Source organism: Dermacentor silvarum, chromosome 1 (genome assembly GCF_013339745.2).
Source record: "Dermacentor silvarum isolate Dsil-2018 chromosome 1, BIME_Dsil_1.4, whole genome shotgun sequence".
NCBI classification, from domain to species: Eukaryota; Metazoa; Arthropoda; class Arachnida; order Ixodida; family Ixodidae; genus Dermacentor; species Dermacentor silvarum.
In genome coordinates this window covers 4,276,000-4,298,452 of record NC_051154.1, presented here as the reverse complement: position 1 = coordinate 4,298,452, position 22,453 = coordinate 4,276,000, and the positions used below count along the sequence as shown (strand labels likewise).

The following is a 22,453-nucleotide window of genomic DNA, read 5'->3' as shown; positions in this document are numbered from 1 at the left end:
ACAATCTGCACCCGAGGAGACATCTCGCTAAGTCGTCTACACCCTTCGCCAAATGCTGGGCTAGTCCCGCCCCTTTCCTGCTCAGCACGTCATTTAGGCCACCCGCTACTATTACAAGGTTACGTGCCCGTGCATTCTCCGCAAGCATTTCTCTAGCTCGCTCCATGACATCGCCCAATGTCCTCCCTGGAAACGCCCCTAAAGCCACTCTTTTGTTGCCGTTCACCCGCTCAACAATTGCCTCTGAGCACCTAGCCAGATTTGAATCACCCGTGATTATGACCTTTTCACTCTCCCCTCCTGACGAGGCCTTACCCTGCTTCCCTTTGTCCTCTTTGTCCGCGTGGTTCGGATTTGACACAGGGCATTGACTCCTGCGTTCCTGCGTTCCCTTCGCGGCAGCTTGAAGGTAGGTGACCCTCCCTCCAGCTGCCCACCCTGCATGTTCTACGCATTCCATGCGCTTTGTGGGCACTTCCAGTCCTGTCTCGCCGCGAGCCGGCGTTTCATCGTCACTACCATTTTCGTTCGTAATGGCGGCCCTGTTCCGTTTTTCCTCGGCTGCTCGGAGTCCTGCTTCCCCTGCCTTCCATGCATCACGCTTCATATTGAGTTCATTTCTCAGCTCTGCGATCCGTTTTACAAGCTCATCCTGGCCAACCTCCATTTTCTTTAGCCTATCATCGACATCACAGTGTCTGTCGATTGGCTCAGTTTCCACGGTATTCTCATCGGTCCCCTAGACTACCTTGAGGGACCCCCCACACCCCTTCATGCTTTACCGCCCTTTTTAACATACGTTGCACTTGGCTTTCTCAAACGCTATTATCGAACCTTCCGAAGCACGTACCTACAAAACGCCGATACGCTCAGAACCTAAAAGCTTAAAGTGTCACAATTTATTTAACAGCATTTTGTCACAAAGTATCTGCAATAAATGTCGAGCAGACTCAAGTCATGACACACCTCCGCACGTGTTCGAACACGTGGCCACGCTCTTACTGTCTTACAAAAGCAACATTCTCGATAAACGCACGCTAAAAACACTAATGGCTAATATCCTTGACACTTCCAAGCTACTATTTCAAGGCTAAAAAGACTTAACGTCCCACGCGGTCGCACGTGTTGAAACACGTGTCCGGAAAAGACTGTCTGACTGTCCTACAAAACCAAATACACCCAACACACACACACACACGAAAAAGGAAGGAAAAAAAGAAAAAAAAAACAGTAGCTGATAGCCCTGCCGCTTCCAACCTACCATTTAACGGCTGAAAAGAAAAAGAAAACAGCAAGTCTAACAACAGAAGCAAGCTCAAATCATGCACAAAAAATGTCACAGTTTCGCCCTAAGGGCGAAGCAATGAATGCGACAGCAACACAGCAATGTCATACGAAGTAAGGTGAGCGGCTTTGGTAGCAATATGAATTGTAGTAAACATGAGCTGATTAAGTAAGCAGGTGTGCTGCGGCGTAAGTAGACCGACATGAAGAGAGACTCGATGACCACAAGAAGGCGCGGTGGTGAAACGGTGGTGTTGATGAGAAGCGCTTCCCGTGGGCAGCGCGTGCGAAGGGACACACCTGTAGTGCTGCACTGCCGATCCGGGCAGCATTGCATGTGTAGCGTGCGTTGGAAAATGTGGCCCGACTATTACTAACTGAATGAACAAGCGTGGTGTGAGCGCGCACAAACAAACACGAATAGATCACACTGAATGACTGCAGACAACGACTGTCAAAACGCTGGCAGCAAACATACGCCGCAGCGCGCGAAGGTACGGGCGGTCTATCGCTTCAACGGAAACTGAGCGGCGAATGCACGGCGCATAAAGGTCAGAGCCGTGTGGAGATAAGAGAGGGTGCGGACGAGCGACGAGCGCGGTTGTTGGCAGAGTAGAAGTGAGCCCCCCCCCCCCCCCCCCCGGCTCCCTCCGGCGCTGGCTTCCTGCTTCCTTGCTTGCGCGTGGGAGATTGAGTGCGTTCGCTCTCCGTGATAGCGCGCGTCCCCGCACGCTTCCGCTCGGGCATACGGCGCGCGGCGAAGATTTTATCTATAGGGAACCTCACGGCGACGGTGACGGCAGAAATCCGGTTGAAGTGTCCATATAATTGCTATCGCAATAAAACATAAGTACCCCAGAAAGTGGGTGGGAAAACGGCGCCGCGGTAGCTCAACGATAAGAGCGTCGCACGCGTAATGCGAAGACGTGGGATCGTTCCCCACCTGCGGCCAGTTGCTTTTTTCATCCACTTTCATTTCCAATAATTTATCATTTTGATAAGGAGATTTACTGATGAGTGGCAGGCGAAAAACCAGTACAGTCGCAAGAGAGCAACGGTCTCGGCGCCAAGAGCTCGTGATCTGCGCTCACGCCCTACATCTAGGAGAGCGCCCCACTACTGCTTGCTCCCTGTTCTCCTTCTTCACTACAATTTCCTTAATGAAATTAGTTAGTATAAGCAATTTTCCCTATGTTGTCCTTGGTGTCATTGTTTGGTGGCTTCTTATGATATGTTCGTTATCTAGCATTTTTGTATACCTCTTATTAATCTTTTTTTCCCCTAAAATCTACCTTGTTCTGCTACCTAAGATTTTGAGAGATGAGGTCGTATCCATCGTTTCCCTGCTTTTTTTTTGCACCAGTACTCTAATCGTCTCTTGCTTATCTCTACGGCTGATCGGTTGGTGTTTCCTTCCACTTTAACCCAAGCACTTCTGGAAGTGGTACGTTACCTACGGTTCTCGCTGGCTGAATCCCTTCACATTCCATTAGGATGTGCTGAGTGGTCTCCGGATCTTCACTGCAGGATAAACATGCCTCGTCTAGTTCCGAATATTTGCTCCGGTATGGTTTGGTCCTTAGGCAACCGTCTCGAGCATCAAATAGGAAGGCCCTGCCCTTTCTGTTATCGCACAGATGTTCACTTCTAATTTCTTTCTTCTCATTCTTGTAAATCTCCATGGTCCTTTTTGTTTCCATTCTTTGCATCCAATTCCCTGTCTCTATTTCTCTCACTTTCTTTCTGATGACCCCTGGTTGTCTATTTACAGTTTCGATTATCCTGTACTTGGTTGCCAACATCCTTGACCTCTTCCTCCATTCTCTGTCCACGCTTTTCAGGTACAGATACTTGTGCACTTTAGCCGCCCATTTATTTTCATTCATATTCCTGAGTCTTTCTTCAAAACTTAATAAATTATGTGGTTTTCACGTAATTAATTACGTGCCAAAACCATGATCGATTATGAGGCACGCCGTAGTGGGGGACTCCGGAAATTTGGACCACCTGGGGTTCTTAAACGTGCACCTAAATCTAAGTACACGGCTCTTTTTCGCATTTCGCCCCCATCGAAATTGTTCAAACCTAATTTTTCTCTGTGCTTCTCTGACTTCAAAAGAGGCCCAACCCATGTCACCCTGCACTGCCTCATTTGAGGCTTTACCACGGGCTCCCAAAGCCAACCGTCACTAACACAACAAAGTCACTCACACAGCACGCATCCCACCTGTAGTTATTTTTTTTTGAAGACACAGCTGAACATGCAATTTATTGAAAAGGCAGTTCAAAAATAAAGTTATTGATAAAATGTTATAAGGTTAATACTATGGCCTCCTAAGGCCCCTTGTACAATACATTGCACATTGCCTTCTAAATGTTTTTATAATTTCACTCGCAAGTGATTACGCAAAATATTCATTCTGGTTATAAAGTACGATGTATATATAACTGTAAAGAAGTGGTTTACTCATATTCTTGTCATCCGCTTTCGAGAAATTCGACACTCAATTGATGTAGACCTTTGTGTCGTCCCAGACGGCCGAAAGCAAACTTGAGGTGTGTTTCGAAATCACTGAGATTGCGTGAAGATACCGGACCCGCCAGCAACATGGCAATTCACTACACGTAGTTCCATCTTCATTTATGCAGTCAAGCAATGAAATCCAGTTTTTACCATTGAAAACATGAGGAGATGAGATGTTCAGGTACATGGATCTAGACGTAGCTAACCGTGGTATTTAAATTTTAAAGAAATGTTTTTCAAGTTCATAACATAACAGCTAGTAGACAATAAACACCACCTTGAAGAGCGATTATATTACATAGTTGTGTTCGGGTCTCAGGAGGATATATATATAGCCATTACTTTTTATGGCTACGCATAAGAGAATTTTGACGACATTAAAGTGTTAAATACGTTAATACAATATCGGCATATCTCAGCACGCATCGCCAGGAGCAAACTTTAGAAAGCCTGCACAGTTCCGTAATCATATTATTCGTGAATGAAAGCAAACAGCATGTGACTTCACATTTTCGTATTCTAATTCAGTTGTCTGTAATTTTAACAGCGGAGCTGTTCAACTTCTTAGTCGAGCGTGCGCCGTAGTTGACGGCGCCGTCAGGCAGGAGCAGAGCCGCAGAGGTCACGTGATCCGCTCGCCGGGAGGAGAGGAGCCGACGAATCGGAGCCCGTGCCGGGAAGGAGGAGGAGATGCCCTCGAGTATAAAAGTCGGCGTCCATGGGCGACGGCGTTCCTAGCGCGTTGCGGGGGATGGGACGCGTTGGCTTCCACGCGCGACGGTGTTCCTCGCGCGTTGCCGGGGATGACACGCATCGGCGTCTACGGGCGACGGCGTTCCTCACGACGTGAGCAAGCTCTCGCTGGCGCTCACGTCAGGCGGCTTCTTCCTCGGCAGCATAAGCAGTATAAGGTGTTTGCGCCGTGCGCTCTTCGCACGATGGAGCCAAGCGCCCGAGAATTCACAGCGTCGCTGTTCGACCATGTTCGTGGAGTGGAGGGGGCTGTGATTTTTTTTTTTTCAAATGTTTCCATTGGAGACGTATTGGATGTATAATTTTAATCAACTAGTGCTTTGCCCCGCGAGATGTAGTCGCGCTTGGATTGCACAACCATAATTGATGTCGCAGCTCATTTGCTTGGAACCGTATTTCAGCCTCACCTTCGCGACCATGTGAATTCACCTTGGCAGTACTAGATGCTATCAACTCATGCGGACTCACCCTGAAACCGGAAAAGTGCCGCTTTACGTACGGATAGCTTCTATTTCTGGGCCACGTCATCCGCAAGTCTGGAGTCCGTCCTACCCCAGAAGACAGTTTAAATCGCGCAGTTCCAGCACCCCATCCACAAGAAGGCAGTGCGCAGATTCTTTGGTCTGTGTTCTTATTAGAGGCGCTTTGTGAGGGACTTTTCATGCATCGTTGAGCCATTTACCCATCTAACGAAATCTCACGTCGAGGTGAAGTGGGAAACGCTGCAAGTCGAACCATTTGAAAACTCGAACGACGCCTGCAGTCCCCACCAGTACTTGCACACTACGACGAAGACGTCGATACCAAAATTCACACCGACGGAAGTAGCGCAGGCCTCGATCCGTCCAAAGGAAAGAAGGACTGGAAAGAGTTTAAGCTTACGCTAGCCGCTCATTGTCGAAAGCTGAAGCCAATTATTCTCCGACGAAAAAGGCATGCCTTGGCATCGTTTGGGCTGCTGCGAAATTTCGGCCTTACCTATAGGCCCCGAGATCTTTGAGTGGCGTCTTCTCGCGCGTGACGTCAAAGGGTGGTCGGGGGACTCCACTGCCATGCAGCGCGCTCGCGAACACGGCGCTGTCGGCCGACCTGCTCGGTTCGAGTTTTATTGCAATAGCAATTATATGGACACTTCAACCGGATTTCTGCCGTCGTCGTCGCCATCGCCGTGAGGTTCCGTATAAAGTCCAAGGGCGATAAAATCGTCGCCGCGCGCCGTATGCGCGAGTGAAAGCGCGCGGGGGACGCGCGCTATCACGGAAAGCGAACGCACGGCGGAAAGCAAACGCGACAGTCGCGCGAAAAGCCGTGGGGTATGGGAGAGAGGGAGGGAGGCGGGGCAACGCTGTGCTGCTTCACCAAATGCTTTCTTGGAACCGGGCGCAAGGGGAACTGGCCACTCAATCTCCCACGCAAAAGCAAGAAAGCGGGAAAACAGCGCGGGAGGCAGGGGGGGGGGGGGGGCAGCTTCTCTGCCAACAACTTCTCCTCTGTACAACTCCTCTGCACTTTGCCCGGCGGTGGCGGTCGCCCGCACCGTCTCTTATCTCCACACGGCTCTGACTTTTGTATGCGCTGTGCATTCGCCGCTCAGTTTCCGTTGAAGCGATAGACCGCGCGAGCCTTCGCCCGCTGCGGCGGCTGCGCTTGCTGCCAGCGTTTTGACAGTCGTTGTCTGCGGTCATTCAGTGTGATCTATTCATGTTTGCTTGTACGCGCTGACACCACGATTGTTAATTCAGTTAGTAAGCGAATATGTCCAAGTTTATGCAGAAGATAAAACCACTATCCATACTCTGAATAGCTCTCTACTAATTTGCTATCGCAATCGATGCTTCGCCTTTCGGGTGAAACTGCGACAACTTTTTTTTAATGTAAGTCGGCAGTTTTGTAGAACAAGATATACGGAACGTTCCAGGACACTATTTCATGCGTAATATCGAGCGGAGTCTCCATCTTCGACACACCAAGTGTGGATTGCTCCTAGCGTGTCGTCTTCAGTATGTACATGTGCGAGTATGGCACTGCTTTATCGTCATTGCGGTTCCGTTGTCGTGGTGCACTCATAAGAATATATGGGCCGCTTTTTTTTTATGAACTGTACCATTTCGCAATCAACTAATGTGTCTGCGCTGTACGTAATACTGTGTTTGTCAGCGCGTGCAGCGTGCGCAGTCGCCCTCACGATTCGCCACACATTCCAATTTTGTTTCTGCCCAGCGCGTTAAGCATATCAGGAAAGACGCTTGATGGAATTCTCAGGAAAAAAGGTGGTTGCTGCGGTGCGTTGATGCATGCACTGCTTTCGAAGCATTGACGCAAAATGCGGTCTGGAACGTCTGATAGAAGGGCAGACAAAATTAGTGGGCGAAAGAATGTTACGCAGTCTTGTGCTGCGGTGCCGACCTTCGCAAGATAATTTTAATTAAACTTGATTACTTCCACCGTGACACAGCTTGCGCCCGCATCTTAGTCGGCTCAGCGTAACCCTTTATTTTATTTCTCCTGCCATGCGTAGCGAGCACATTTCGCGGCGAGCTCCGTCCAGCGATGAGGATTAGTGCTATAAAAACAGGTGGCAATCTTAGCTTCGATCACCGTTTTCAATATACTTTGTGGGGATCGAAGTGCCTTCCCGCACCTCGTCGCACAGCTCGCGCGTGGCGCTTAGCTCGATCTCCGGGAACCGCCGCTGTAACGGCAACACGGCGGACACGGCTAGCGTGCCGGAGCTACTTTCCCGCGCAAACCGTGCGTCTCCCCCCCCCCCCCCCCCGGGATTGGACTTGCCCCGCGAGAACACGTCACCGGGACGCGCCCTGATTGGCCTCCCGGGTGGCGGCCCCCGGGCACCCTCTCCACCCGAGCTCTCGTCCGCTGAGCGCTTCCTGTAGTTCTTAATTTGGTTCTTTATTATATGGCTTCCTCGCCGCGGCAGGTGCTCACAGGCCCGCAAAGTTGGTTCTTTATTCTATGGGCCTGCAACGAGGTGGTTACGTGAGACCTTTGTTCTCGCGACTCCTCGTTCTCGCGCTTGGCGGACCGCAGGCGCGTAGCCAGGGGGGGGGCTGATGGGGCTTCAGCCCCCCCCGAAATTTTTTCGTGCTGGCATGCACCGCCGACCAAAACTACCACCGACGCCGGGAATAATAATAATAATAATAATAATAATATAATAATAATAATAATAATAATAATAATAATAATAATAATAATAATTTATTTCCTATGAAAAGAATTGCATGGTTGGGTTCTGAATAAAAAGTGGCACGCAGGCAACTTGACCAGCCCAAAAACCCATCAAAGGCAACAGAGGGCGTCGGGCGCTCACATGTGAGTAAACAGATCGGAAGGTGTCAATTTACAAAAAAAAAAAAAGAAATGTGTATACGAGACAGGTAGTAATACAGTTTAACAATTAGAAAAACAAGTAGTCTGCATTAACAAGCAAATATTGAATTTATACATTATCAATATAGATTACATATCGAAAGTCTTATTATACGCAAACAGGAAAAAAAATAGGGGAAAAAAAACATAACATAGCACTATATTCAGTGCAGCATAAACTAAAGCAAATAAAGGGGGGAAAAGGCATACAGTATTGCATATGAACAAACTCATTAAACAACAAGGATTAGTTTGACTGAAAGTAGTTGTGCAGGCTGCATAAGTACAGAAGGTTCTCGTAAGGCGAGGTTATTGAGTAAAGTCGGAACTGTATGTCGAAGCATTTGTTGACCATAATTCGTTCTTGACTGCGGAATGTTCCATTGTTCAGGTGTCTTAGTGTCATAGGCTGCGACATGTTCGTGTAGGCGAGCTATGTTCAATCATTCTGCATTCTGTCTACAATGTCTTTTTCACGCTCGAAAGACATTTCGGCACGAACATTGCGTACTCGAGCTGGATTTCGTGCCACCTAGGGTGGATTTCGTGGCACCTGGGGTCACGTAACGCAAGGAGCCCCATCCGAGCACAAACTTTCAACGGCTTTTCGATAGCGAGCGGGCGCGTTGCGGCATCTCGCAGCGGCCGCGGAATCTATGGAGCCCATGGATTTCAATTCCGAAACTGTATGGGTGTAACGCTCTCAAACTTTTGACGCGAAAGGTGCACTGACATTTCCAAAGGCGTGCTTTAAAAGATTTTCAATTCTGAAACTTTAAGGGTTTAGTGTTCTTGTAAACTTGGACCAACATCCGCGCACTGGAGTCCTCTTGTCCAAGTCGTTCCAGAAATGGAAGCACGCGCTCGCAATCTTCCACACACACGAAAATGCTAAATATTACCGTGACTCTGAGCTAGCAGCTGATAATTTTGTCCAAACATTTTCAGGACACGTGCCCAATGTGATTGATCAGCTGGACCAGGGCAGGCAAAGTAAAATTTGAGAAAACAGGAGAAAGGAAATGGCCTATTATTGAGGAAATTCTTTTTGCGGGCTACAAGGTCTGGCTCTCGTTGGCCACAGGGACAGTGGCCCTATGGATTTAAGCATAGGCCCCGCTGAAAATACAGGTATTTTCAGAGCGCTTCTTCGCATGCGAGCTGATTGTGGAGATACATATCTGAAGAACCATTTGGAAAGTTGCCCCAGTAGTGCCTCGTATTTAAGCCCAGATGCAAAAAACTAAATTATAGAAATTTGCGGCGAAATTATCAAAGAAAGCCTAGTTGCAAAAGCAAGCTGCTTCTCCATACTTCCTGACGAAACGACGGACATCGCTGGAATCGAACAGCCTACTGTTTGTGCAAGGTACCTAAACAAGGATGCCAACGACATCGAGGGAGTGTTTTAGGTTTTAGCACCGGAATAGATGCTCTCCCTCATTGCGACTGCAGGTTCTATGTAAATGTGTACAAACTGTTCCAGATTCTAGTCACCCTTCCAGTGACCACTGCCAGCGCAGAGAGAATATTTTTTAACAAGCGTTACTAAAAAACTACTTGCGCTCTAGGATGTCTGTGGAACGCATGGTTAGACTGGTGTCTCTATACACCCACAGAGACGTCGGCATCAACGTGTCCGAAGTCATTGACCGCTTCGCTCAACTTCCCCGCCGAGAGAAGTTTGTCCTTTAGATAGCGAAGCCGCAAAAATCAATGCAAGTAAAAAGCTCTGTTCCTTCACGTCCATAAGCTCGTAATTATAAAAACGTATAACTGTTCGTTAGCTTTTAAAACCGCAGAAATTTTAGCCGTTTATTCTAGCAGTTAGCATCATGATCAAAATTATCATGCGAATACGGAAATTACGAGGACATCAGTAACCAATTTTGACCGACCTTGCTCATTGAAAGCCCGGCCCAGACTGCGTTTGCCAAAAACGCACTCGGATATTGGGTAGTAACTTGCCGTATCATCTGTGGCTTTCGTTTGTCCTTTTCTTTCCTTTTTAGCTACCTGCTTTTATTTCTTCTTTGAAACGAAGCAAAACCCTCCTTTAATTTTGGGTGCATGATAATTGTTGCCGCTGTGCAGGCTGGTAAATTACACATTTTTGTACCGATTTCTGCATTATTCCTCTATTATTCTACCTGTATGGTGCTGTCGCGACCACTGCATGGCCCGAGTACATATCACGATTTCTGCGATCATAGTTTTGTTCTTGCCGAGATCATCTGTCTTTCTGTGCGCAAAGTTTACTATCTCTGACTCCGCAACGTGTTTATTTGTCTTGTTTGACGCATAATATACAGTGACGTTTGCTTAAATACGTAGATTTATTGGAGACTTAGACGTATATTTAAATATTTTGTTGCGAGGTTTTGTGTATACAAGCAGTGAACTTTGTTTCCAGCGACTCTTTTTTGCCCTTTAGCGAGTTGTATCTTCGCATTTGTATATTCCATTCTATCTTCGCATTTCTAATGTATATTTTGCAGAACTCCTATTTTTATGTGACTTCCACAGATACGAAGATGAGAGGATTGCCCTTCGGACGGCTTTGGGGCACTTAGACGACAGGCCTTTTACGGAGGAAAAGATCTTAGGCGCGTGGCCTCGTGCGTCTGCTATGTGCAGGGCTACAAAGGCGCTGCTGTGCTTTTTGAAGTGCGCAAGCCTGTATGACCGCCTGTGTCGAAACTCAGCGATGAACGCTTAACTGTAAATGTGCAACGTGTGAACTGTGAACTTCTCTCTTCCTCCTCTTTCAATCCCTTCTCCCCCTTCCCCCGTGCAGGGTAGCCTATCGGGCTCAGCATGGTTAACCTCCCTGCCTTTCCCTTATGACTTCTCTCTCTCTTTTCTACTTTTTATTTGTACTCACTGTTGCCAGTATAATCTCGGTGTAATTACAATACACGACCGGTAACAGCTGCTCCTGCGTAATCTATTGCAACGAGGGACAGCGTCATTGAGGTTTTTTCCTGGCCGTTGCATATGTGCAAAAATGTAAACAAGGTTCTTGAATGACGAAGATTCATCAAAATATTTGCCCTCAACTTATTCATTTCATGGCCTTTACGTTCTTCATATCAGCTGTATACACTGCTTTGCTGGTTTTGAACTGATATAGTTCTAATGTCCGTGTGATATTTTCTTTCCTTATTAAATAGACAAAAAAAAAAAACGCGGCCGCATTGATATCAGTTATTTCTACCAGAATTTTTAGGACATATTCTTTTATGAAAAAATACTTATTTTACTTGACAGTGCGTAGCGTTCAATAATTAGTTTGCATCATCTAATATACAATGGCATTGGCAATGCAGTTATTATTCATCTATATGATCCCTCGACAACTTCTATAAGGAGGAGGCCGCGCTGCAACCTGAGCCCCCCCCGAACAAAATTTCTGGCTACGCCACTGGCGGACCGCTACCCGGTCAGCCCTAGCGCGCGTACTCGATCGGTCTTGCGGTGAGCCTTGGCCCGTAAGCGCCGTGACTGTCGCACTGTGCTGTATCTCGGGTGATTAAACCCGTGTTTGTTGGCGATCTGACTCCGGAGCCTTCTCTGCGCCGTGTCGGAGAGTCGACGAACCCTGCCGTAGCGCCTTTGTGCGTTGCGGAGTGGAGGAGCGTCGTAGGGCAAGCCTTGTGCAAACCCATCTCCACAACTTTGTTATGTAAAAGCGACATACGTATTTAAAACAAAACAAATCAGAAGTGCAGGTTTGCTCGTTCTCCACCGAATGAATAGCTGCAGTGCTATACACACTAGAAAATAAATGGGTGGTGGGAGGGGGGGGGGGGTGCGATTCCCTACCTAGCGCCCCAATCGACCCGCCGTCGCAAGACGACCAAGACGAGGACATCTTCTTGGGTGCCGACGGCTTCACCAAACAGCAGCTAGTAGACCACTGCTAATAAGCCTTGCTGGGTACTTGGAAACCAAGACTGTACTTAAGCGCAGATTGTTCTCGTTTTCCTTGCGAAACAGCGTCCTTGTGAATAACTTCTCACCAACCCACGCCAACTACCTTCTCTTTGTGCCATCAGCACTGCAGGCACTAGTTCTCTACTCCCTGCCAGACACCTCAGGGTCTCCCGCATGCTCACGAGGATACACGGTAATATAGTAATGGCCGCGCTTCGCAGCCGACGTCTCAAAACCATCCGAGAATGTCAGTGGCGCAAGACGCCACCGACAAGGCCAGCAGGTTTGCTGCAGCCTATTGAACCTTCTCGCCGATCATTACAGCAGATAGGAATGGACCTATTGCGGCCCGTTCCGACTTTATCACCAGGGAACAATTGGATCGTCGTAGCCATCGACTACCTACTCGGCACGCCGAAATAAAAGCCGTGCCCAAAGTTAGTGCGGCTGAAGTGGGGAAATTCTTCGTCGATAATATCCTGCTATGACATGGTGCCCCAGAAATCCTGGCCACCGACCGAGCAACCGCTTTTTTACAGCGGAGGTGACTCAAGCCACCTTGCAATATAGCCATACAAGCCACCGCAATACCACCACCACAGGCGAATGGTCTTACGAAGCGGCTGAACAAGACCCTCGCGTTGAAGCATGCTAGCAATGTGCGTCGAAGACAAGACCTGGGATGCCGTACACAACCTTCGCTTACAGCACGGCAGCGCAAGAAACAACGCAGATCACGCCATTCAAGCTGGTTTACGGAAGGTACCCGGCGACGACTCTCGGTGTCATGCTGTCCCACGTGCCCGCCGAAGGCAATCGCGACGTCGCCGCCTAGCGTGCCGAGGGCGCATGGCCCGCCTGCGCACTAAGAGCCAGTAAAGGATGGACAGCCGACACTACAATCTTCGACGACGCTACCTGGAATACTAGCCCCGCGACCGTGTTTGGACCCTGATAAGCCGACGAGGACTTTGTGAGCAACTTTTGTGACGCTATTTCGGACTATACCAAAACCTTCGACGTATTGGCGCACTGGAATATCAGGACGTGCCGGACGGCATTACGCAATCACAGCGGCGCCGCTCACAACCCGAAGTATTGACACGTATACATGTTTATCTTTCACCGGTGGCCGCTTTCCACCGGCTAACAAATGTTAAACGTTATCGCTCGGCGCAGGGCGCGCCTGTATCGGAAGTTTCTAGAACGTTATCGATGCTTCTTTCCGCTGCCTGTTTTCACCGACGCTTATGTTATCTGATTGTATGACCGACGCGAATTGTCTAGAACTTTCTGGAAGACACGCGGGCATCAGGGATTAATCTGGAACCTTCGATGACTCAGGTATAAAAGCCGACGCGCTTCGCCGCTGATCAGATTTTCGACGACCGCCGACTGTGTTCGCCGCTTTCGTTGTGCTTTGAGTGTAGCTTGCTTTTGTGGGCACAGGTTCGCCCAATAAAGAATCAGTTTTATGACTTTACTTCAGCGTCACTACTACGTGACATCTGGTGGAGGTGCTAGTGCGTTCATGCAGCGAACGCCCCCGCAAAGCCGTGATCCAAGCCCGAAACCGCAGGACAGCGCCAACGTCGCCAAGGACCAGCGAGCTAGCCGTAGGCAGCAAGGACTTCTGGCGGAGTACGGACTTCTTCCCGAGAAGACCACAGCGACCAAGAGGACAAAAGTCATGATCTCGGCAGCAGCTACCATGACAGCCCCTGCGCCAACATCTGCAATCGTGATGCAACAACCCAGGGAGCCGCCGACTTTCCGCGGATCGCTATGTGAAGACCCCGAAAGCTGGCTGGAAGCATACGACCGGGTCGCTACGTTCAACAAGTGGGACTGCGACGACAAGCTGCGCCATGTTTACTTCTCGCTTGAAGACTGCGCCAGAACCTGGTTCGAGAATAGGGAGCGTGCACTAACAACCTGGGACCTGTTCCGAGGCGCATTCCTGGACACCTTCACGAGCGTCGTCCGCAAAGAAAAAGCTGCAGCCTTGTTGGAAAACCGTGTACAGCTCCCGAATGAGAGCATCGGTATGTACACTGAAGAAATGGCTCGATTATTCCGGCACGCCGACCCCGCTATGCCAGAAGACAAGAAAGTTGGCTTGCTCATGCGGGGAGTTAAGCAGGAGCTATTCGCCGGACTGGTGCGGAATCCACCAACGACAGTCCAAGACTTTCTCTCGGAGACTACGACGATCGAGAAAGCACTGGACATGCGCAACCGGCAATACAATCGCCGTTCGACGCCACAGTACGCCGAAGTCCAAGGACTCTCCCACGACCTACGAGACACCATCAGGGCGATAGTACACGAAGAGCTGCAGAAGTTGCTACCGTCGTCGCAGCCTCAAGTTGCTTCCATCGCCGATATCGTGCGGGAGGAAATCCAGCAATCGTTAGGACTTCCCGAATCGCCGCAACCTGAGCCGGAAGCGATGACCTACGCCGCCGTCGCCCGTCGTCAAGGCCCCCCTCCGCGCTCGCGCCAGGGCCCCGTAACGCCGCAGTTGCGTCGTCCACCGCCGCCGCCGCCAGCACGCCCGCCCGTCGCCCAGCGCAGTTACCAAAGGAAGACGTACATTTGGCGCGCCCCCGACCACCGCCCGCTCTGCTATCACTGCGGGGAAGCCGGCCATGTCTACCGCCGATGCCCATACCGCGAGATGGGCCTACGAGGGTTCGCCGTCAACGCGCCGCGTCCAGTGCGGGGTGAACGACCGCGCGACATCGCCGACTACCTCGCCGGAGCCCAGTGGCAACCCCGACGACCCTCACGCTCGCAGTCACCAGGCCGCTACATCTCGCCGCATCACCGTCAGTGCACCGGTCCCACCCGGGGCCGATCTTCCAGCCCTTACCCGGGAAACTAAAGGCAGCAACCGATGGAGGTGCGGTTGCTGTACGACGCAATGCCGAAGATCCTCCGCCGCAGACGACGACGACGACGACGATTCGCGAATCATCACGACGAGATATCAGCACGCCGCCTAGCAACAGCCTTGACAGCACTTCGCCGCCGCAAGAAGACCGGCCGATGCGACGTAGCAGCAGCGGAACAAGCCGACGCAGCCGTGATCCGACGCCACGACTTAACCGTAATGCTAGACGACGGTCTACCGACTTAGACGTTCTCATCGATGGTCATAACGTCACCGCTCTCGTCGACACTGGCGCCGACTATTCCGTCTTCAGTGGTGCGTTCGCCGCCAAGTTAAAGAAGGTGAAGACGGCCTGGCAAGGACCCGATATCCGGACAGCGGGTGGCCACCTAATAGCGCCGGCTGGAATCTGCACAGCGCGAGTCACGGTAAACAACCGCACTTACCCGGCGAGCTTCGTAATCCTGCAGCACTGCTCCAGGGATGTCATCCTAGGCATGGACTTTCTAAACCAACACGGTGCAGTCATCGACTTAAGGTCCAAGTCGATAACGCTTTCAACGTACAACGCGATACCACTGGATACAAGCATAAGTTACCATGCCTTGAATGTGCTTGAAGAACAAGTCACCGTTCCGCCTCGCTCCAGCGTAATGATTTCCGTCGGTACAGAAGTGCCTGCAGACATGGAGGGCGTCATCGAGGGCGATCATCACTTACTGCTCGACCGTGAAATTTGCGTCGCTAGAGGCATAGCTGAGCTACGTGCAGGGAAAGCAAGGGTGATGCTCACGAACTTCAGCCCCGAATACAAGCACATTAACAAAGGCACCACGGTCGCCTACATCGACGAAATGGTACAAGCCAGCAGTGCTTTCGCCTTCACGGATTCCAGTGCACCTGCAACGACGACTATAGTACCTGAACCAACTTTCGACGTCGATCAGAACCTTCCCAGGCATAAGAAAGAACAACTAAAAGCCCTGCTCCTGCAATACAAGGACTGCTTCTCTGTCGTCGTCAAAAGTTCGACAAACCCCTGTCGCCAAGCACCGCATCATAACCGACGAAAATGTCCGCCCACTCCGTCAGAGTCCGTACCGAGTTTCGGCGCGCGAACGCGAGGCCATAAGGCAACAAGTCGACGAAATGCTACGCGACGACATCATCCAGCCATCCAAGAGTCCGTGGGCGTCCCCCGTGGTGTTAGTGAAGAAGAAGGATCGAACCCTACGTTTCTGCGTCGATTATCGTCGCCTCAACAAGATCACGAAGAAGGACGTATACCCCCTCCCACGGATTGACGACGCCTTGGATCGACTCTACAACGCAAAGTATTTTTCGTCGATGGACCTCAAAGCCAGCTACTGGCAAATCGAAGTCGACGAGAAGGACCGGGAGAAGACTGCCTTTATAACACCAGACGGACTGCTCGAGTTCAAGGTCATGCCGTTTGGTCTTTGCTCGGCACCTGCGACTTTCCAACGCGTTATGGATACAGTACTGGCAGGCTTGAAGTGGCAGACTTGCCTCGGTCTATTTGGACGACGTCGTTGTGTTTGCCTCAAGCTTCGAAGAACACCTGCGGCGCCTTGAAACAGTTCTTCAAGCAATCAAAACCTCCGGACTCACGTTAAAGCCAGAAAAGTGCCGCTTCGCATATGAGGAGCTCTTGTTTTTGGGCCACGTCATCAACAAGTATGGAGTGCGCCCCGACCCTCAGAAAACTGCAGCCATCTCCAACTTTCCTCCGCCCGCTGACAAGAAGGCAGTGCGTAGATTTCTTGGACTGTGCGCCTATTACAGGTGCTTCGTCAAGAATTTTTCACGGATCGCTGAGCCACTGACGTATCTCACGAAGGCCGACGTCGAGTTCAAGTGGGAGACGCCGCAAGTCGAAGCATTCGAAGAACTGAAGCGACGCCTGCAATCGCCGCCAATACTTGCGCATTTCGACGAAAACGCCGATACCGAAGTCCACACCGACGCAAGTAGCGTAGGACTCGGCGCCGTGCTTGTGCAGAGGACTGACGGACTATAAAAGGTTGTAAGTTACGCTAGCCGGTCGCTATCGAAGGCGGAAGCAAATTATTCCACAACAGTAAAGGAGTGCCTCGCCATCATCTGGGCTACATCAAAGTTTCGCCCCTACCTCTATGGCAGGCCCTTTAAAGTTGTGAGCGACCACCACGCCTTGTGTTGGCTAGCTAACTCGAAGGATCCTTCAGGTCGCCTCGCACGATGGAGCCTGAGACTTCAAGCATTCGACATCACCGTCGTTTACAAGTCCGGCGAAAGCACTCCGACGCCGATTGTTTGTCTCACGCCCCCGTCGAACCGCCGCCACAAGACGACCAGGATGACGACACTTTCTTGGGACCCATCAGTGCCGACGAATTCGCCGAACAACAGCGAGCCGACCCGGAACTAAGGAGCCTTGTAGACTACCTGGAAGGCAAGACCGTCATTGTGCCGAAGGTGTTCAGGCGAGGATTGGCGTCGTTTTTCTTGCAAAACGACATTCTCCTAAAGAAGAACTTCTCGCCTCTCCGAGCCAACTACCTCCTCGTGGTACCCTCAGCATTGCGTCCAGAGGTTCTGCAAGCTCTCCATGACGATCCAACGGCTGGACATCTCGGTTTTTCCCGCACTCTCGCGAGGATACAAGAAAAATACTACTGGCCTCGCCTCTCTGCCGACGTCGCCCATTACGTAAGGACATGCCGAGACTGTCAGCGACGCAAAACACCGCCGACAAGGCCAGCCGGACTTCTACAGCCAATCGAGCCACCTCGCCGACCGTTCCAGCAGATCGGGATGGACTTACTGGGGCCTTTTCCGACGTCTACGTCCGGGAATAAATGGATCATCGTCGCTACGGACTACCTCACCCGCTACGCCGAAACAAAAGCCTTGCCCAAAGGCAGTGCCGCCGAGGTAGCCCGATTCTTCGTTGAGAACATCCTCCTGCGTCACGGTGCCCCAGAAGTCCTCATCACCGACAGAGGCACGGCCTTTACGGCAGAACTAACTCAAGCCATCCTGCGGTACAGCCAGACAAGCCATCGCCGCACCACCGCCTACCACCCGCAGACGAATGGCCTCACCGAGCGCCTAAATAAGACCATCACCGACATGCTGGCAATGTACGTCGACGTCGAACACAAGACGTGGGATGCCATCCTTCCGTACGTGACCTTCGCATACAACACGGCCGTGCAAGAAACGACGCACATGGCGCCGTTCAGCCTGGTCTACGGAAGGAACCCGGCAACGACGCTTGACGCCATGCTACCGGACGTCGCTGACGAAGAAAATCTCGACGTTGCCACTTATTTGCAGCGTGCCGAAGAAGGTCGACAGCTCCATGTCCATGTTGTGCGCCTTAAGCCATTCTACCAAGGCTAACAAACTCTGGGACTCAATTTATTTGTTGCTTTGTTATTTTCTCTATGCAGCTGGCTTTTGTTTTTTGCTCCCTTGTTATGGTCGTAGCATCGGCACGATGTTTTTAAGAGGCGGGCATTGACACGCGTAGTTTGTTTCAGGACACCTAGTTTCAAGGATCCCGAGTGCTTATTTTTGGACCCCTATGATTATGTCTCTATATAAATGCTATAGTAAACGCTCCATGAGCATTTAACATTATATTATTTTGACGCACGTACTTGTTTATCTTTTTCCAATGACCGCGTTTCACCACAAATCTTCAAAGTTGTTCTGCTGCGCAAGACGCACCTGCATGTATCAAAACATTCTCGATTGCGGTCACCGATTCAATCCATTGCGTATAATGTCGCCGAACCTTGTGTAATCAGACTGCATACGCGACGCCAATACTGCTGTACGTTTCGGAAGACACGCCAGCACGAGCGCTTACGCTGGAATCTTCAACGTTACACTTCGACGTTAGCCGATACGCTTGACACGGACTTGAGATATCGAAGATCAACGCATGTGCTGATCACTGTTGTTCAGCCCGAAAGTAACTTGTTTTTGTTAGCACTGGTTTACCCAATAAAGAGTTATATAGTTTTTTGTCTAGCCGTTGTGCAACGTTCGCATTCTTCACCGTCACGGTAACGGGGCAATATGCTGGTGTCACTAATGTCATTGTTTTCTGGTTGAGATTTCAAACTGCTTCAGCCAGCATTCTAATGCTCGGTCTGTGTTAGAGTTTTAGTTATCGATAAATGAAATTTAATTAAAGATTAAAAACACAGGTTTGATTTTGTTGTGCTAGAAATAAGGCAATTATTCACAATATCAAATTATGTTATAATAAAATTGAATTTTTACAGAAAGATTCTTTCCCTTTTTCGAGAGTGTATTTTAAGTGATTTGCGATGGACTGATCACGCGAACTACGTTAAAACGAAGATACCTCATTCCATTGATATGATTGATCGCATTAAAGGGACACTGAAGGCAAGTATCAAGTCAGGCTAAAGTGATGGATTAGTGCTCGAGTATCCCTAAGGCGTCAAATGTATTGCGAACAGAGCCTTAGTAATCGAGAAATTTAGATAAATGCAGGGCACGATGAGAGACTCCCCCGGGACATTCAATCACTTGTCCGATGACGAATGCACTCCTCATTTAAATTCTGTCACTAGTACTCAACCATCCGTTATAAAAACATGATTGTATTGTATGTAAGACGAAAAAAAACATGCTGCTTGACCAGTTCTATTTCATTTTCAGAAAAAAGAACTCATTCACATTACCCCGTTGACAACGACGCGGGCGGTCGAAAGGTTTCGTTTTCGCTTGACTGTGCGCCGCCCGCGCTTTCGCGTTTCAGTAGTTCGGTTATCGCGTAGTGCTGTGCAGGTTTTGCTGGCTCGCACAAACTGCAAGTAGCGGAGAATTCCATGTGATGTCGCGAGATGCCCGAATGCTCCACGCTACTTGACCAAAAGCACCGGCGCATCGTACCGCCGTCGGTCGGGCGTCACCGACGGCAGCAAAGGGCGGTGATGCAACGTCACCACTCTCTGGTTGGCCTGGCGGGAGAGTTGCCATAAATGTATTAGGACCCTTCAGATGCAATTCTCTCGCAAACTAAGCATTTTCTTTGCACGAAACAAGCATTGCGAGGTTTCTGGAATGGTATTTAAACAGTTCACGTCAACTTAGTATTTGCCGTTAGTGTCTCTTTAATTGACCTCCTTCCATCGGCTGTCAAAAAATAACTGTATATTTGATTTCCCAGTTGTCATCTAACAACATAAATACCAACCGTCTAAGTGCGATGCAAAAGAGTCTTAAATATTACCTAGAAGCAACCTATTTAAGCCTTTTTATATCGTGCTACTTTCAGGAATGTTACAGAATTCGTTTAAAAGCCGTAATTTGCAATATAGTTAAGCAAGTCTTTACATTTAGTAATACCTGCCTTAGTCATGATATGGTGCAAACCTAGGTGTCACTTCGTTGTTCTCTGCACGCCCCCCCCCCCCCCCCCCCCCCCCAAAAAAAAAACGTCGAAATCAATTCATAGCCAGTTAATAACTTTGTATTGTTAATATACCCTTTTGTTACACGTGACTTTAACGCATAGGAATGTTTTTTTTTCAGCTTAAGAAAATATTAGGAAAATTTTGTCATCGATCTTGATCATACAGTGGTTCTTTAGTTCTATTTTAAGGATAAATATAATAATGTATCTACTCTCCCCTGTCATCACTTTCTCTGTGTTACTTCTTGCATGTAAAGTAATTATATACTTACTGTGTATTTGTTCCCTAGTTTTATTATTTCACTGAAGTATTACGTTAAATATTATATAATCAATGTTTCCTCCACTACTGTGAATGTTTTGTTTTGTTATTAACGTATCTTAATCATGGCAAATAGATATTAGTTTCTCCATGTGATCCAACTGTACGTGTGCTATGTATATATCTCGTCTAGTCTTATTATTTTTTTTACATAGCATCCTGCTTTTTATACTATACCAGTGTTTCTTATATTGCTTGAACGCTGACTGTCCAATGAATTGTCCGGAGCCTTGTCGTAATGCATGCCTCCATTTGCCAAGCCTATGTTGTAAAAATGTTCCTCCTCTTAAAAGAGGGCATACCAGTGTCCTCTGTCTAGCCGTACCTGTGGTCCGTTGGCCCTCCAAGAATCGAACTGCAAAAAAGAGTCATTGCGTCAGACGACCTTCAGGACGCTTTCAAGACGTTTCAAGACACTGAAAAAACCGGAGTAATTAAACCTTTTTCGGAGACGCCGAGGGAATCAATGTTTCGTGAAGCACATCTGGCTAACGGTTACCAACTGCGCTAACGTAATCAGCGTGCTGCATCGCATTTGTGCAAGCAAGAATTCACTCTTATTCTCACTCAGGCGAGACTCGCTTGAAACGCCAGATCGAATGCTGTTCGAGTGGGTGTCGACTCCGGTTTACCGGCTTGTTTCTTTATTGTTCCATTGCTTGCAATTATAAACGCACAGAAACATGCGTATATCTACATCAGCAGCAGCGTCGTGTGTTTATGTCCACTGCAGGCCTCGATCTCTAATTACCCCTGTGTTGCGCGAGGCAAATTTCCTCGTTTCTTCAGCCCACCTAATTTCTGTAACTTTAGTGGTCGACGCAGTCTTTAAAGCGAAGCTTTCTTTTCAGCGCCTTTCTTTTCCACTGCTTCTGCTGTCTTGCACGCTTGGGAGGAGCGTGGTACAGAGGAAAGGCGACACGAAAAACTCGTTTGGACCTTCGCATTGCTACACTGCCCTCTGGAACTCCCTCGGCGTCGCCGCAATTCCCTCTTTGCAGTTGCAATTATCCGTGACGCCCCGCAAAAGCATTTCAGAAACAGCAGCGCTTGCCTTTGTACTAACGCGCAACAGCCCAGAGGGGAGGTAGATAGAATGGGAGAGAGGAGGTAGGGAGGCAGAGAATGGGTCGAACCGACGCAGCCACGAAACGAGGGAATGACACTCTTCGCTCACAGTTCCCATACATGGGGGAGAGTGGAAGAGGGAAACGTTGATGTAAGAAGGCAAGGAAACGCTGTGACAGGAGAGCAGTTGCGGACAAACAAGTTGAAGGTACGTTTCTTCTCTTTCTGAGAAATAAACACCGTGCAAATACAGCGGACAAATGGCGTTAAAGCAGCGTAGCGTCTAGGCGGCACTGCACCCGCCGCGGGTACGGCGTCACTCAACGTCACCGGTTCGATCCTGGCCGCATTTCGACGGGGACGAAATGCAAGAAGGGCCGTGTACTTATAGCGTTAAGGAACCACAGGTGGTCGAAATTAATCCGCCTCACTACCTCATATTCCGATTGTGCTTTCGGCACGTACAGCCCCATAATTCAATTAAAGTTTTGCACTTCTGCCCCGAGGCGATGTGCCGTGTGAGGCAGTGTTAACCTTCTCGGAGGTTATGCGCACAGCAACGCCTCACGTAAAGACGTTTCGCTGTGTGTTCTGTGTATTACGCAGATAAACAGCAGTGATGCACGCAATGTAACGTTCAATATCAACTCACCATTCTAGTATTGCACTAAACGCTGAATAAAATAAACATTCGCCGTCAACATCACTGCTAATTATCTTATATCAAAGCAAAGAGCACACAAAGCTTCCCTTACATCGATTCCCACAGTGCGTCGGAACCGCATGATTTTTCTCCTAATGCCAACTAGAATATCGGCC

At 49.3% G+C, this 22,453-nt stretch overlaps 1 protein-coding gene across 4 annotated transcripts in view; it reads right to left on the bottom strand.

Moving 5' to 3' along the window:
* The window catches only part of LOC119456179 (atrial natriuretic peptide-converting enzyme), a 608,985-nt gene that overhangs the window by 297,694 nt on the left and 288,838 nt on the right, over nucleotides 1-22,453 (bottom strand). For 3 of the 4 annotated variants that reach the window (XM_049660866.1, XM_049660865.1, XM_037717807.2), the window contains exon 3: nucleotides 20,892-20,921. The exons of the other annotated variant lie outside the window; for it this stretch is intronic. In XM_049660866.1, coding sequence (XP_049516823.1) covers nucleotides 20,892-20,921 — 30 coding nt within the window. The remainder of the gene's footprint in view (nucleotides 1-20,891; nucleotides 20,922-22,453) is intronic. 4 annotated transcript variants of the gene reach the window in all.